Source organism: Rhinolophus ferrumequinum, chromosome 20 (genome assembly GCF_004115265.2).
Source record: "Rhinolophus ferrumequinum isolate MPI-CBG mRhiFer1 chromosome 20, mRhiFer1_v1.p, whole genome shotgun sequence".
In the NCBI taxonomy this organism is placed as follows: Eukaryota; Metazoa; Chordata; class Mammalia; order Chiroptera; family Rhinolophidae; genus Rhinolophus; species Rhinolophus ferrumequinum.
In genome coordinates, this window is record NC_046303.1 from 16,011,360 (window position 1) to 16,029,005 (window position 17,646).

The following is a 17,646-nucleotide window of genomic DNA, read 5'->3' on the forward strand; positions in this document are numbered from 1 at the left end:
AAACTATCGTTTGTGTCTATGAGGTTTTGTTTCTTTATTTGTTTGTCTTGTTCCTTTGTTGCTTTCCGTTTTATATCCCACATATCAGTGAAGTGATATGGTTCTCGACTTTTTCTATGTGACTTATTTCACTCAGCATAATAATCTCAAGATCCATCCATGCTGTCACAAATGGCACTATTTCATCTTTTCTTATGGCAGAGTAGTATTCCGTTGTGTTAAAAGATTTTTTAAAGTGAGGAAGGAAGGAAGGAAAAAGGGGAGGAAAACACCCAAACCACAATAAAATCTGTAAGCCTAAAAACTAGAGAATATCAGAAATAAAATTTTTAAGTATTATAAATAAAAAGGTTACAAGCATAATATAGTTCGAATCTGTAATCCTTTAAATCAATAATGCTAGGTTTTTAAAAGGTCTATAAATTCTATTTTTTGCCTATTATAGTTTAAAAAAGGAAAATTCTAAGTTATAGGCTTATTGTGAGTACAGATTTTAAAAACTGTCTCTGTTATGACTGGGTGCTAGAATTTCTCATCTATACCACTCATGTCTATACAAAGAGGAAAACAGACTGAAGAACAGTCAATCTTGTATTTTTGGCAGACTAAATGATTAACCATTTCACATCAGCGTCAATCTCACTCCAATCAACTGTATGGAAATTAGTCACTATAATGGGAAAAGTACTTAACTCAAAAGGGTTCATTCATTAATCACATAGCAACACAAAGAAAGATAATCTTTCTGCTTAAGTTCCCAGGCAACACTTATTCATTCATTGCTGCGCTGAACTCTTACAATGAGCCAAGCACTCTGTACAGCACTAAGAATAAAAACATACTCCTTAAAATAAAGGAGATTGTAGATTAGAAGGGGGGAAATGAAAAATAAAACTAGTTCATGATCTAAACATTACCATAGATTTCACACACACACACACACACACACACACACACACACTATGAGGGTCGGGCACAAAGGGACAATTACATATCTATCCTAACACAAGTGGAGAAATCTTCACGGAGGAAGTTGACACCTGTGCCAGGACTTAACACATGAGTTGGGGTTGGGTGCAAAGTTTCCAGTGAAAATCAAAGCCTGAAACTATTAGGTTGGTGCAAAAGTAATTGCGGTTTTTCGAATTATGTTTAACCTTTTAAACGACAATTGCTTTTGTACCAACCTAATAGAGGAGGCCAAGTTCCTGAAGACTTCTATTGGGCCAGCATTTTCCAATGTGTTTACAGATCTTATTTGAAAAAGGGGGAAAAAAAAGACCCCACAGTCAAAAGAGAGTTTAGGAAATGCTGGATCCTACAACATTAAATGGTTTTCTTTACAGCGGATTTCTTAGAATCTTCACACCCTCAAAATGGATGCCAACCAAATACATGAGATGATGCAACCACGTGTCAACATTGGTTGCTACATGGGTGTCGGATTGGAGTGGAGTGGAGCCAATATTCATTATGAATCTAGACAAGAGGGACACAGTATGCGGTGAATCCCAGGCTTAAGGAAAACCCCCTTTTCTTTATGGAACGTGAGGGCCTAACTTATCTGTGCACATACTTTACGTCTGTATTCATGATCTGTACTCACGGATTTACTTTCCATGTCATTTAGACTGAGATAAGAAAAGGTGATTGTATACTGTACTAATGAATGTATAAAACCCCTGCTGGAAAAAGCAGCAGACAAGTCTTCACGTTTATTGTTACTGCCATCAACATTACAATCATTCTCATTCCAGAGGGTTGTCTGTGCCCTATAAGATTCTAGAGAGGCTATGCCACCATTTTGTTTGATGCCAGTGTGTGAGAAGAAGACCAGAAAACCCAGAGTAAGGTCACTGAACAATACACATGCATGGGGTTGGTAATTGTGTACTAGACAACCAAACCCAAGAGCAACCCAGAAATCATTTTTCTTTGTAAAATAATCAACAAATAGATTAATAACCAGATCTTCCCTTCAAACTCACTACATGTATATGAAATGGTGTCGTCGAATTATGCTTTTTCTATTTGTGAAAAAAAAAAAACACAATTTAAGTATATTTTAAATATTAATAAAAAGGGGGAAATACAGATGGTCTAGATAACATAGAAAAGCTGAATGACTCAGTGGATCACAATTCCTTTGAATAGAACTTCAGAAACTACAGATAAAGAAAGACCTCAGGCTGGTTACATGACACTATTTAAAGCATGTCCTACCTGTATAATAGGCTGGAAAAGGACGGATTCGATTGATGAAGGGAGATTTAGATCTATGACTTACATTATCTTGATGAATCCTGTATTAATATTAAAGCTCTATCCATCATATTGGAAATTTCCCTACAGTTTTTAACATTTCCCTTGCTGCCTTAATATGTAAATCACTGCCATCCTGAGAAGCTAGTGCAAAATCACTGCTTATAACTTTTCCTACATTACTTTTTCCCCCACTTTATTTCTGTGCAAATTGAGTCCTTTTTGGTTTTAGAAAAAAAAGAAAGTCACCCTCTCTACAGGTTACCTGAGTTTATAACACCTTCCAAAAACACTCTCGTTCAGCTGTTCCATTTTGTTTCCTAGTTCCCTTTTGTTTGCAGATAGTAAAATTAGCAGCAGTGAGAGGTCTGCTCTGTAGGCTTAGGAAAGTTGGCTCGAGCTGTTAGTACAAGCAATAAATGCTGGCCAGCTTATATTTTGTAGCCTGTAAAATGTTGGATAACGTAGCTCAGATTCTTTGGTCGGTGGCCACAGTCCGCAAATGTCACATTTCATCAAAATCACTTCAGCAACTGTTGTTCACAGGCCTGTCCAAAGAGGGAGAGGTGCAATCGGATCCCGTATGAGAGGAGTTACAGTCTCCCGGCACTAACTCACCCTGTATTAAGAGCATTGGTGCCCCAGGCTCTCAGGTGGGACAGAAATCTGGGATCTCCTTGACCCTAATTACGAGATGCTCCAAATTCAATTACTTTTGAGATTGGAGGGTGGAGTGAGGCAGAGGAATAACAGGCCAAGAATTATTCACTAGGCCTCATTCTATCTCGTGTGCCAGAAAGAAAACCGTGGCGATGAAAATTCATCTTTTACCAGCCTTCCGACTCCGCTGTCCTCCCTCCCAGCCTGCATCCTACTTCCTCTTCCTCCCACCCCCCAATTCACTCTAGACGACAGTAAGAATAAAAGCAGCAGCAGTAGCAGCAACCGGTAACCGACATGTGGGGGGATCTTTCTAGGCTGATGACTCAGGCAGCCCTGCTGAGTATTTGCTCAACTTCTTCTTCAAATGGGCTGTCCAGAAACTGATTTTGGCCACTGAACAGAGAGCACCAAGTAGCTGCCCTTCACCTACAGCTTTAATTTGGTCCAGAATATGGCCAACCCACAGCACTCTCCCCCACTCCAACTGTTTTCACAACTGACTCCTCATAAGGCTTCCTGACGCGGGGCCTGAGTCCTTTGCTCAGATTCTATCCTGCGGGAGTGGGTCAGCATAACCCAGAGCATCCTGAATTTCCTTTGCTGGTGTGTAGTCAGACAGGGGTGTGGACCCGGGGGGCCCAGCCTCTTGAATGGAGAGCGCCGACAACTAGCAATGCAAGGGAGGGATTTCCTGGCAGATTTTTCATTTAAAAAACTTTATAAATTTTTAAATCTTACTCTTTCAAAATGAGCCATAAATGGGTCAAATGATATAGAATAGTAAAATGGATATGGTATGAATTCTTTATAATTATGGAAATGGCAGCTTCCTTATTGGTTACAGGAGTCACGTAATATGTAATTCCCTGTCCTGGGTTATTAATAATGGATACACAGTTATCAAACTGTTTTAATGAACACTTCTAAAATACTTTCTGTCACTGAAAGCAAATATTGTATTGTAGACAGATAGGCTTGTAGAACTGAACTAGGATGTCCCATTATTACTACTTCTAATTTAGTATAAGTAGTGTCAAAAAATTGACAGAGAACAATGAAGCTAATTACCAAAAGAATATATACTTATATTGGGAATTATACCCAACAACCTTAATTTTACTGTCTCCAAAATAAACACTCCTTACTGATCTCTACACAGTTCATTATACAAGGAAAGGGAATTCTGGAGTGTTTACAAGGGAAGACTATCCAGTGTCAGGCAGAGGATGGCAAATATGCCAACTTAATAGAAAAATAAACTTTCTTGTTCTAAAAACAAAGAACCACTCCACTCCAGGTCATAGAACTCACCCGACCTTAATAAACTCTGTGGGAAGAAATGAGGTAAGACGGTATCGCCCCAGCAAAACAAAGGGTGTGAAACATTTAGGGAAAAGGCCAAGTTAAAGCGAGTTGAGGACCATTGAGGGACCAAACCAGCTGGTCTTGGAATTCTCAGGACAGGGTTTCATATCTGGTGCTGAGCAAAACGCTGGGAACAGGAATGCTTCCACATGCCAAAGAGGTACACCTGAGCCAGGGGCTCTCACCTGCCAGGGGAGAAAGGGAATCTTACAGGCTCTCAAAGCTGGCACTGCTTTTGATGGATATATGGAGAAATAGCTGGGAATTGTGCCCTCGGCTGCCCCTGGGGAAGGAAGATCTAGAATTTGTTTTGTTTTGTTTTTACCATCAAAGCCCCACACGAGCCACAAAAATATCGCACAAGAACACCTGCTTGCACAAACAAAGACCCACGTGGCAGAGATGAAAGCACTGTCTACTGGTATCACTGAGCTAGGACAGAAACCTCCTCAGCATCTTTAGAGAGAAACAGAGCCATGCCCACGCCAACACACAATGCTTAAGTTGTCCTCTGACGGCAATTCAGAACTTGGTTTTTCACCAGCTTGGGAGTGGATTCACGGAAAGAAGAGTTTGGATGCGCCCCGACATCTATCCCTCCACCTGCATTCAACACCTTTTTGATTGTCTTCCCAAGAGCGCCACCCACCCTCTACTCTCACAGGTTTTCAATAGATCTTCTACGTTAGTGCAATGTGACCCAGCCCTGGCCACAGGTGATTGGTGCATGATGGGGCACCTCGTCGAGACTGGGATAATCGGAATCCTTCCCTGGTATTTTGAATCTGTAACTGAGATGAGGCAGTTTCTTGGGGGGGGGGGGGTGCTGAAATTGTGGATATGTAAACTCAGACGGTATTAAATGGATAGAGAAGTAGAAACATCAAGATAGCAGTAGGAGGGGACAATGAAACTGATGTCCTGAGAGAAGAAATGAGAATCCAGGAGGAAGTCCCGACGGTGATTTGAGTCCTCGGCTCCAGATGCTGTATCGGCCCCAGTCCCATCCACGAGACATCCCAGTTATCCTCATAACAAATTCCCCATTTGGCTTAAACACATTAGAAATTTCGGTAATGTGCAACCAAGGAGCACTGAATAATCATCAGGTAAAGGAGAACGTAGTTTTGCAGCTGTGCCAATATGAAAGCCTCAACTACAAAACATTTACAAGAATAGGAAACTGCTCAAGAGACAGGAAAGTCCAAAGGGAGCCCACTTGGCCATCTCTATGCCATCTCTCACCACGCTCCGCTTAGCCCAGAATTCTGGGATTCCTTTTCCCTGGGTGTTTTTATCCAAGTTAGATCAGGGGAAGATGTACATTAAGGTTAGTTTTCAGGTGGTGAATTTAAATAAGAAAATCAGCCCAAAGAACATGGAAACACAGAAGGGCTATTCCACTGCTCTTGACCTAGAGGTTGGGGGATGGGGCATGGACAGAGGTGGTATTCTCTGGAAGCTATGTCAGTCTCCTGGTTGGCCCCTTCTAGATTATGGATTATTGGCTACTCCTATCAGCGAATCAGAGAGGGCGCTACAAGGGCCCATCAGCCAAAGCCCATCAGTACAAAACTGTTTATCACAGGCTATGTCCCTGCTGTGCATTTAAATATGTTTTAAACCCTTTACCAGCTTTGTCTATTTTCTTTATTATAGGTTCTCAAAGGGGAAATATCTGATTTCTTTAACCCAGTATAGAATTAAACCCATTAGGTATTTAATAGGATTACATTAACATTTATTTAGCTCATTTAGCCTCAATAAGTACAGGATTTTCTGTCTACTGCTCACCTTTTAGAATCAGGAGGTTAACAGAAAATTTTCTCCTTTAATTAAACTTAGACCCAAAGTTACTGCAGGTTTAAAAGTACATTTTAAGTGCTCCTCCAAAGTCAACTGTTTGAGGGTTTTCCTGTTTGCTTGCTTGGAATTGGCGGAGTTTAACCAGCAGAACCGCCATGCTGTAATTTCTGGCTACGTCATGGGCACATCCCTCTGGGGGTCCAATAAAACCAGTTGCAAAGGGAAACGCAAACCCCTTTTCAGTAATGAAGTCCAGCTCTCACTGGTATGAAGCACAGGAGCTCAGAGCAGTGGGGCAGGCTGTGTGGCCAAAGCCCAAGGACCAGTAACAGAAGAGAATCAAGTCAGGGGGCCAGTGTGTTGATGCAGGGGTGGTCAGAGCTAGGCCGCTTCCGCTCAGCTGAATGGCTGCTGTGAACCTCTGTGGAAGTTCTCACCAACAGCACTCGAGAGGCACAGATACCACATGACGCCTGATCAAAAAGAAAGAAAAAAAAAAAACACTCATATGCACATTTCAGTTAGCCCCCTTCTCACCTCTTTTCATCAAAATTGAAAGAGCACCTAGGAGGGTCCACATGAGAGGTGACGCTCATTTTTATTAGTCAGCCATCTGCCCTTATTCCAGTGTGAGATGGGAAAACAGTTGTCCTTGTAAACATCCTCCAAAACCCCCCTCAGTGTAGGTTTAAGCAACAGATTTCCTCCCCAGAGAAAGTACGGCCAGGCTTCCTAATCCTTAGGAAAAAGCCTAAGGATTAGGCGAGGTCCTAAGATACAGAAAGTCTCACATTTCCTTTCTATTAAATCAAATTATTATTTCAAGAGCACATTCCATATTTTAGAGCAGAATTCTCCAAAACAAAGATAAAACAAAACAAACAATTTTTTAAAAAAAAAGACATTTTAAAAGTGCATACTTTTTAACGAATTAACTTATTCTGCTCAGGTTGGAATAACAAGATGGCTGCTTGCTTATTTTAAAAATATCAAAAGCAAGATTGGCCAAAGAAAGAGAAAAAAACCCGAGTAAAGGTCTGGGTTTCCATTACCTATATTTGTACAAAAGCTATGTGTTGTTTTAACGAAACATATGGTCTTTGTCCCTCACGTAGAGAATTCTGAGTTTTCTTGACACTTGGCAAGAGGTACCACAACCCCCTGCCAGGCCAGTAAAAATCACACATTTTTTCCTGCAAGGAAAAAAAGTCAATAAAAATGAAACATTAAAAAGTGTAACAGCTCGAATGGGAAAGCTGTGCTGTTCAGAGGTTGCTTCCTAATCAGCCTTGCACGGTGCTTTGAAACCGTTTTTAAACATTACCGCTCTGTATCGTTTGAAAGATCTAATAACTGATACTGGAAGTTTGTTCAATATGCTGTTCTAAAATATGTCCTTTCAACAGAGGGACCTTGCCATTGAATCAACCTTCCAGAATAAATCATATGAATTAATTTTTATAAATATTTAATGTTTATTCTTATACAAATTGATTTCTTTAAGTTACTTCAACTAGATTTGAATTTCACCCGCTCTAACTACATGGAGGAATGATCTTTGTCTCACGTTCACGTCGGCACTTTTCAAGGCCCTCCCTCGTGTTGTGTAATCTGTCATCGTAAAAAGCAGAGAAGTAAATACAATCCTGCTATCAGAATATGACAAGCTCATTATGACAAGCCACTCATAAATCTTGAAACAAAGGCACCACCACACATTTTAAAAATAGCAATTTTATATAATTTGCATAGGATGATTTTATTTGAAATCAAGGCAAGTATTTCTTTCTCCTTGCGCACATAATGCTGAAATGAATTACACTGTAATTCCACCACCCACCTCTAAAGAGGGCTTGAAATTAGTTAACAAATGACTGCAAAATACTTTGCCAACGTGAAATGCGAAATAAGGCTCTACTGCCCATAAATTCTGCTGCATAACACGACTGGATTATGCTTAGATGGAAAGGAAGAAATAAACAGTGTAAATAGGCAAACGCCCTGGAAGTAAACTGCTGGGTTGGGGGTGAGGGGAAAGGTTCTTTAATGAGGTTCCTCTGGACATGAAAACTCATTACCTCTTCGGTAGGTCTCACCATGGCCTCAGGGGGGCATGGATAAAAGTGTGGCGTGAGCTGCCCTTTCTACAAAAAGATTTAAATAAAAACTTGCAGCCCTTTGCACAAAAACAACCTCACGTTTTAAATATTTTACTAGAGGCGCAGATAAACCAGAGCCTTAAAAAGTCCTAAGCCAAACTCAAGTCAGATCAGTTCCTGATTGGCGGAAAGGATTTGTCCCGCCACTCTCACCGTCTGCCAGAGGTTATGGTGCATCTAGTGGGCATGGAAACATAATAGGCGATCAGAGAACCCTTTTCTGTCCTCTGCCAGAGGTGTCAGTAGGCCTGTGAAATCTGCCTGGTGGGAGAGCCTGAAGCATCAGAGCATGGTCAGGAAGCCCTCCTCGGTTGGGGCTGTGTATTCCCTTTTCTCATCCCTCCCGGTGTTTGGGCCCATCCACATGGCAAGAGCCATCAGAATATATTGAACTTAACAAGCTGTATGTTGCACTATAACAGAATAAACCTCGACTCACATTCAACCCGCTTATACCTGACTGTCCTTGTGGGGTCTCTCGTCCTGTTGACTCCTCAGCAGGAGAATGGTAAGATGCCATGATTTCAGGACAAGCCAACAAACTTCAGTTCTAATCACGTGTAAGTCACAGTAAAGATAAAACTCTGGTCAACAGCCAAAACTAGGAAAAATCATTAACAAGCAACTTCCGTTTTAACTCATATTCCCAATACTAATGAAAAATGTATTCATTCATTTAGAAATAAAATTTCTTGCGCATCTGTGATAATGAAAATGCCACTATGATCTGAACAAGCAAGGTCCTGCCCTCATACGGTTTCCAGAGCAGCACAGGGGAAACGAGAATACAGGACAAGCGACAGTGAACAGAGCCAGGATTCGGGAACAACAAAGAGCCGTTTACTGGAGGTGGAAATCAAAAGAGACTTCTTGAAACACGTGATGCCTCAGCTGAGAGCCAAACAATGAGAAGGAGAGGGGAGTGCAAGAAAATTCCACACACAGGAAAATTCATGGGCAGAGGCCTGGAGGCAAGAGAAAGCACATCCATTTGGAAGAACAGAAGGAAGTTTGTCATAAAACAGACAGTTGGTAGGGAGTGGAGAGAGCCAGTCCTGGAGAAATAAGAAGAGTGCACGTATTGAAGAGCGGGCTCTCTATGTGATTCTAAGTGAAATGGGTAATAACTGAAAGATATTAAGTAAAAAAATCATAAATATATTATATCTTATAAAACATTTTTCTGATTGCACTATGGAGGAAGAATTGGAGAGAACCAAGAAAAGAGGTCTAGACAAGAGCAAATGAACCGAGTAACGGTCATGGGGATGGAGAGACATGAACAGATGTAAGACCTGTTTAGAAGTTAGACGAGACCAGACCTGATTGGGCAGACGAACATGGCGCGTAAGTGTTCAGAGGCCTTGGGTTCAAATCCTGACTCTGCCACTTACAGGGAAAGTTACTTAATCCTTCCGCACCTTTGTCTCCCTTTCCGTAGAGTAGGGGCAATAGTAATAGTACCTGCTCATGGGATTACTACGAAAGATAAACAAGTAAACTCACAAAGTACTTAGAACAGTTCCTGGCACATGATAAGTGCTCAAAAATATATATATCGTCTTGAGTGTAATAGCTCAAAACTAGAAACAACTGTACATTTATAGAATGGGATGTGGGAAGAAAGGGCAGGAACAGTCAAGGACCTCACAAAGGATTTGGGCTTGGACAAAGGGATGGATAATAATTGTGCCAGCTATCTATTTATTGCCTCTCAGCTCCGGATCCACTCTTCATTTCATGCTCTGAAATAATGGAGATGGGCCTGGTAAGCATTTCTTCTTTGCAGCTGGCATTTGGCTTTTTCAGTAAAAGGCACTAGAGGAGTACTGCAGGAAGAAGGGATCAGATATGTTTCCATGTGCTTCTTTTTGCTCCTATACATCGCTGCCAGTGGTGGTGGTGGAGTGGGGGGCTATCCAGTAGCTCTCACCCCCACCAAGTTTCAGGGAAGATTCCCACTGAGTCTGAGGTGCCCCAGAAGTTGCCTTCCCAGCGTTGGATGCTCTGCACCCTGGAAGGGTGTCTACCACTTGTAACTGTGGACAGGCTCTGGCCCGGGGGTAACCCAGCAGACTTCTCTGCCATGCAGACCTTCTCCAATATGGTCTACATTCTGGTCAGTATGTCCTTCCCTTGGATACTCTCCGCTTTAGTGGATTCTTTACCCTTTTATAGTTAGTCCCCGCTATAGTTAATAATTCTTTCTATTAATCATTTCCTGTTCAAATCACTATGTGTTTTCTGTCCGCTGATTGTACCTTGACCGATACAATACTCTTTATTGACGTGGGAAACAGGAGGATAGACAGGTATTGAAAAGATAAATTCCTTTTGGACACCTGGACTTGAGATGCTTGTGGGACATCCCTACAGCATTGTCTGGTAGGAAGCTGAGGATTGGGGGCAGGGGTTCTAGCGCTCAGGAGATGTATCTAAGCTAGAGAGAGGGGCTTAGAAGAACAGCCTTAAGATCTTTAAAGTCTTAGTAAACAAAGCTTGTATACAAATGCCAGATGTCAGGGAGACAGAGATCTTTCGTAACTTTTTGTGATGCTCGTATGTGTCATCTAGAACCCCCAAAGGTGCTATATATGTGGCAGCACATTTTATCAAAAGATGTATGGTGCTTTTGTATTGTGTGTATTAGGTAATATTGCTTTATGCCTATTAACATTTTCAAAGCTAACTGCAAATATGGTTGAAAAGAGCCAAGCCCTATCATAATAAGATAACTTCCATTACGCTCCCAACTCGAAAGATTAAGCTCGGTGGAGGCAGGGGATACATCCGTCATATCAGCACCTGTGGATGGACAAGCAGGAAAACTCGAATTGATGGGCCAAAACCCTAAATAGCAGCACTGAAAACTGGTGAACTGCTGAGGTTTGAAACAACTGGATACAAACATATTTTGAAAGAGGCCCAGGCCAACCCCTTCTACTTTTTCCAGCGAGTGAACGAGACCAACATAACTTGCTCCTTGCTTCTCCCATTTCTCAAAAGTTTGGATCTACAGACCAAAAAAAAAAAAAAAACCAAGTTCCATCAGCAGTTTGCAAAGAAAAAATCTGGCAGAGAAATGTATTAAATCCTCAGGGAAATTAAACCCAAATAATCCAATATCAACAACACCACAAAATTAACATTAGACGACGAGTTGAATTAATGGCCTACTGTGGGGTTCCGATCCACAGCCCCAAATAAATGAAGCCAATGATGTCAACTGCCTTAAGGGGGGGCCACAGGCAAGTGTGACCTTGGGGTACCCAGGAGTTTCCCCACTGTTGTTTTCAACGTTCCGGTTTATTCCGGAGATTACTGCATTCACTTCTGCCCATGTCACACCTCACGTTGTGGTGGCTGGTGAGAGAGGCTAGAGGCAGTACAATTCTTGACACAAAAGGTGCACCTCTTAAGTATCTGTGTCTAGAAGTCGCTCGAGTGTTGGAAATCAATCCCTGTAAGGTCTTTTTCTCTTGAGGGGATTGAGTGGACAGGTGGGAACAAGGAATGATTTCTCTAGAACATAGTGATAAGGCAGGTTCTTAAGAATACCAGTCGTCTGCTCCAAAAGAGAATCGCTTTGGCATTTCTGTCAATAAGCGTTCGTTTCTGTAAATCCTTTTCTTAGGCCATGATGTCAGTATGCCCGTGGCAGTGTGACATTACCTAAATAATATGGGCCAGGGGAGCAACAAAACCAGCATGTGTGTGACTCACCAAACCCCTGCTAGGGTTCCCGAGGGCTTTAAGGAGGAAGGTACCGTACAGCATCTCACAGAAAGAAAATCCTGATGATTTACGCAGTTTTGCCAAATAAGGCCCACAGGGCAAATATAAAAGGCCTTGAACTGCTTCCAGCTTCTCCTGAGACAGCCAGTTTGTCAGAATGCCTATCGCATGGTCTTATGCACCCTTTACGTTACAGCTGACATTTACTCCTGAAGCTTTTTAATAACCAAACAGCGTTCTACGAAACGGTAATTAATGGCATTTTATTTGCGTGATTATGTGACTTTGAATTCTTTTCGCATTCTTCATTTTGCTTGACATTTTGAAAATACTATGCCTAACTCTTTAGTGTGGATACAAAAAAATGTTTAACACGGCTAGAATGTATTGAATACTATTTTTTCCTTCTCCCAAGAATTGACGCAAACACCAAAATACGTTTCGTTTGAGCTCAGAGAAATGAAACATTCTGTTTTGTTTGGAATCCTAATTACAGGGGTCCCAAACTTACCTAATTAGAAGCTCCTTTTTAATGAGGAAAATTATTTTCAAAGTTAATGAATTTATAAGCAGAAACATTGCTGTCTTCCCAGAATGAATTACCCGCATTCCTTATACATATTTTAGTTAAACTCTAATTAATATTAGTACTTAAAACATGTGGGATTGATTTAACTGTTAAAGCAAACTCTCCTTTGTTTTTAACCAGTATAAAAAGACCACAATTTCCCTTCCTGTAGACATCAGACTGCACATATAAACTGAATTCTAGATTTTGGACAAAATGAAACTTATTTCATCAAAAGGATTCATTTTATGGATTTTAGCCACTTCAAGCTTGTTCACATCAAACATCTTTTGTGCAGATGAATTAATGATGCCCAATCTTCACAGCAAAGAAAACTATGACAAATACTCTGAGGTAAGTTTTTTAACTCTATCTAACGCAACTACCATTAACTATATATTTGTTTGGAGTCTAATACTTTTGTAAAGAGTAAGGAAGTTAGTCTGTGTTTGTTTTTTTGTCAAACTTCAGCCTTCCCATGACAATTTGTTGATGTAACTTGTATTTTTTAACACAACAGCAAACAGCCTGGACTCTTTAATGACAATTTAAGTATAAGATGTGATACTTAGCAAGCTAAGGTACATTAATAATTTTCAGTTGACTCAGAAGTACACAGTTGTAATAAATAGCTGCAGAAATAAGATCTGGATACATTTCAGCTGGATATTTGAATTGTCTTCAACTACAAACAAAATATTATGACATTCATATTTTCTACTCAGCAGTTATGAGCTGGTGAGTTTGTGGTAAATCTGTATCTAACTAAAATATTTATCCCTAGATGGTAGAATTGCAAGTTATTTTTATTTTCTTTTTGTATGCTTTTAGATATTTTCCAAATTTGCTGAAATGAGCATATATTACTTTTTACAGTCAGAAAGCAATCATTTAAAAACGTTTATATGGACAAACCTTCATGGTTAAACTAAATTTAATTATACAGTTGCTGTATTTTAAATGGTTCCTTCAAAGGCACATTAGTGGGGCAGTAACCCACAAACTAATTGGTACTTTACTAAAAATGTAGTTTAGATATTAATAAAAATACAACCCATTTCTTGAGAATTACTTTTAGACTAAAACTGCAAATATGAGCACATAAAAAAAAAATTCAGTGAAGCATCCTCCAACTGTACCCTAAAACCTGACTAGCACCTCTGTTTGTATATATCCACCACTTTGGCCTTTAAAGAGGGGAAAACGAGATATGTAAAGGCAGTGGGAGGTTTCTCTAAAATCAAAATATAAAAATATGTGAAATTCTCCATAAACAACATAAATGAAAACTTGACAGAGAATAACTGCAGTAAAATAAACTTTTGCCTCATTTCAATATATCATTATGTTCCTGCTGCTTGAACACATGGCTGTATTCACTATATATTTTTTATTAATACTGTATAGTTGTCTTACCATAGTCCAGGGACAGAGAAACTCGCTTGCTTTAAGAAGCTTAACGCAAATTATTTATTAAAATATTCTGCACGTGACAACACAAACTTTGTTTACAGCTTTAACAATTCTACAGATTGAAGTCTAGATTTAAGTTAATTTGGGGTTTAAATCAATTGCTTAGAACAATAATAAATAATTTTAATGGTCATTTCTAATGATAGCCTGGAGGAGACCTCACAGGGGAAAAGAAAAGAAGTCTCTATTTTGAAGAGTTAAAAGATTGGGATCCAAAAAATATCATTAAGATAAGTCCACCTGCAGTCAACAAAATGCCCCACCTGGCAGCCAACTTGCCCCTGAGGTTTGGGAGGACCATGGATGAAGAAAGAAGCACTGACGGAATGGCCAACCTACCTCTGGGATTTGGAAGAAATACAGCGGAGAGCCTCGCAAGACATGTCCCTAATCTGCCCCAAAGGTTTGGGAGAACAACAACGGCCACGAGTGTCACCGAGACCCTGAGAGATTTGCTCCAACAATCCATGCACCCCCCATCTGTCAATGAGTTACTTTATTCCATGACATGCCAGCCCCAAGAAATCCAGAATCCTGATGAAAAGCACCCAAGGTAAATACCTGAAAACTGGTTAAAATGCATGGGCAGCTATGTGCAGCTGGTCCAGAAACTTTAAAAAGGATTACATCTTTCCAAAGGAAGTTTCTAAGGAAGTTAAGTTTCTTAGAAGGAAAAGGGCCTTAAGACACAGGGAAATAACACCTGTAAACTGAGAACGGCAGGTCAGGCACAAATGTGACTGCAAGTACGAAGTAATGAGATGGCTCCTCCTAAGCCACACATGGGCCATCTCATTTCTCTCTAGACACACACTAAGTAGGAATATGCGAGGACAGGATTGGGGATGTAAGTCTATGAAATACTGTCCAACATTCGACCTCTTAACATATGAGGGAGCTGTCTGCAAGTACAAAGGACGCCATCTCATTCACCCAAGTCTCAGATTCAGGTTTTCTTCCTCAACTCTAAATCAATTTTTTTCTTTTTCCTGGATCTCATTTTGTGAATAACTCCTGTTATTATAATCATTCTTTGTATTAATAAGTATTTATTGAGTATCTACTATGTATAAATCAGAATGCAAGCTACTACAAGAGACTCAAAAGATGAATAAGCTACCTCCCTATTGTTTTCTAGTAGAGAGTATATGTGAAAATAATTTTTGTTTTAATATAAAGTAGTCCATGACACTTTGGTTGAGACCTGCAGGAAGTAAGATGGCATGCTATGACATCTTCTCAGTAAGACCTTCTCAGAATACTCCTGGTTTATTTTTTACCATGGTACTTTTCACCATCTGACATGCTCTATATTGAGGGTCCATCCCCTTTACTACAACTTCAGTTCTATAAATCCCACAATTTTTGTTCATTGCCTTATCCCCAATGCCTACAACTGTGTCTGGCACATAGTGAAGCCCTAGATATTTGACAGAATTAAGGAAATGATATGAGAGGCACTAATAAGTTCCTACAAAGGGTCAAAGAGGAGATAATGTTTCTTCATGTGGGAATCCAGGCATGTTCCATGAGTTGGATTTTGAAAGGTGGCTCTATTTGAACATGCAGAGACTGGTGGGAGAAGAGAGATTTTCAGGCAAAGAGAGGAGCATGAGCAAAAGGACTAAAGCAAGGGAATCCAAGAGGAGAGGAAAGAAGGCGAGAAGGACCCGGTAAGAACAGAAGGCGCAGACATTCAGAGCCAGGTAAAGGATTGGGGGTGTTATTCACCAGGAAAAGGAGGACCCCTGATGAAGACCATCTTTATGTCACTCACTGCAAGTGCAACGCAATTCAATTTAAGTATAATTAGGCAATTGAGACCATGGTTTGTGTTTTTATATGCTCTCACATGCTATTGTTGTGATGGATGAGAACATTTTGTACTGCTTACATTTTAGGAGACGGGGATTCAAGAAAATTGATGATGCAGAATTGAAACAAGCAAAATAAGAAATCCAGAGCTTGTCCCTGAAGCGATAATATAGCCGTTGACCTGTGATCTACACACTCTACAGTGAAGACAACAATGAATGAAAAGTCACCACACTCTTTTAATGGGTTATCATTGGCAGCAATTTTTTCTTGTCAGCACAACTAGTATCTTGAAAGTTATTTAAAAAAAAAAAAAAAGTTTAGAGAATATTGTAATGTAAAGGTGAAATAATTTTTGTCTAAATAAAAAGAGCATTGCAAATACTTAAGAAGCTTCTGATAATGGGAAGAGGAAGAGGGAAAAGGGAGAGGAAGAGAAAGGGGGGGAGAGCCATATCACTATTCTATGTAAAAATCATGGACACAGTTACACTGAAGTAAAAAATTAAACAGAAGCCTAGCCTGACAGACATTATGATGAAAATTAAATAATTTAACAGAATAATATAGTTGACAAATAAGTGAACATGAATAAAAAAATCACTTACAAACGAGTTTTTATACACCCATTTGTTCCATTGTATCAACTGTTAGTGAATCTACAATAGACTGGATTTTTTTTTAAGAGAGAATTTTTTTTTTTTTTTTTTAAGGCAACTATTAGAAACCTCTTTAAGTGTCTCCTGAATATCTGGAAATTTACCTCCTGGTGTATCTCTTTTCTCCTCATTTACTATTTCAAGTATTTGATTTGCAGAAAAAATCTGATCACTCTTAAACTAACAATTTACAAACCACCGTACACCACAACACAAATGCAGTTCTTGGACTTTAGTCATAAGAATATGAAGTCCTTAATCAGATATAAGTGGTTTATGGAATAGTCTCAACTCCACAGGGTGCAAACCGAAAATGGCATCATTTTCCCCCCATCTTGCTCCCAGCTGGGTGGAATCAACATTCCCTGCTGGGTGGAGATCCCTTAATGACACCCAGGCAGACTCTATAACTTCCTTGGTCACTTCTTGATATTAAAAAAAACTCTGTCGAGTCCAGTTGAAGACGCCTAACTCACCTCTGAGGCAGTTTCCCTCCCCCACCACTGCCTGGGCTAGTGGCTGGAAGGCCCTGCAGTGGGAAAGGAGCATCACTCTGCCCTTTCTCTCTTCCTCCGCATTCTTGCCTCAGAGGTAGGGTGCTGGGAGAGAACATGGGAGAACTTTGGAAAACAATCTCCTCTCCTATCTTCTCCAGGGTGTCGGGATGGGCAAAGGAAGGATGGGGTGGGATCAAGGGTAGCCCTTTCGTCCTCTCTGTATAATGTTGCAGCTCCTGCAAATGGCTTCGTCCGGAAGCACTCCAGGGACTGTCCCACTGATTTAAAAGATCCGGATGCCTCTTGATCTCTTCCAACTACCCTCATCTCATCTGTACTCCCGATAGCCTCTTATTGCCAGAAAGAAAGGCTCGGACCAGCTACCTTCTCACTGTGGATCCACCAGATCCACAGAGAATGCAGACAGCTTTGCCATGCCCAGGGCAGGATGGCAGGCTGCCCCTCGACTACTCCACTGCTGCCCCCATGTGGCGCCAACTCTCTTTGCCCTGCTTACGGGAGCAGGGGCAGATCAGTGAGTCCGCTGTCCAGGCAAACAACCAGCCAGAAAGGAATTGCCCGGCTTCTCTTCATGACCCCACTCTCTATGAATGATTTTCTAGGAACCTCTCTTGCTTGGCTCT

General features: G+C 40.5%; 1 protein-coding gene across 1 annotated transcript; it reads left to right on the plus strand.

Moving 5' to 3' along the window:
* Nucleotides 1–12,698: 12,698 nt before the first annotated feature.
* NPVF (neuropeptide VF precursor) lies at nt 12,699–16,272 on the plus strand. The gene is made up of 3 exons (XM_033088426.1): nt 12,699–12,912; nt 14,178–14,584; nt 15,933–16,272. Exons 1-3 carry the CDS (start codon nt 12,775–12,777, stop codon nt 15,982–15,984), a joined length of 597 nt encoding a protein of 198 aa, XP_032944317.1. The 5' UTR covers nt 12,699–12,774; the 3' UTR covers nt 15,985–16,272.
* The last annotated feature ends 1,374 nt before the right edge of the window (nt 16,273–17,646 follow it).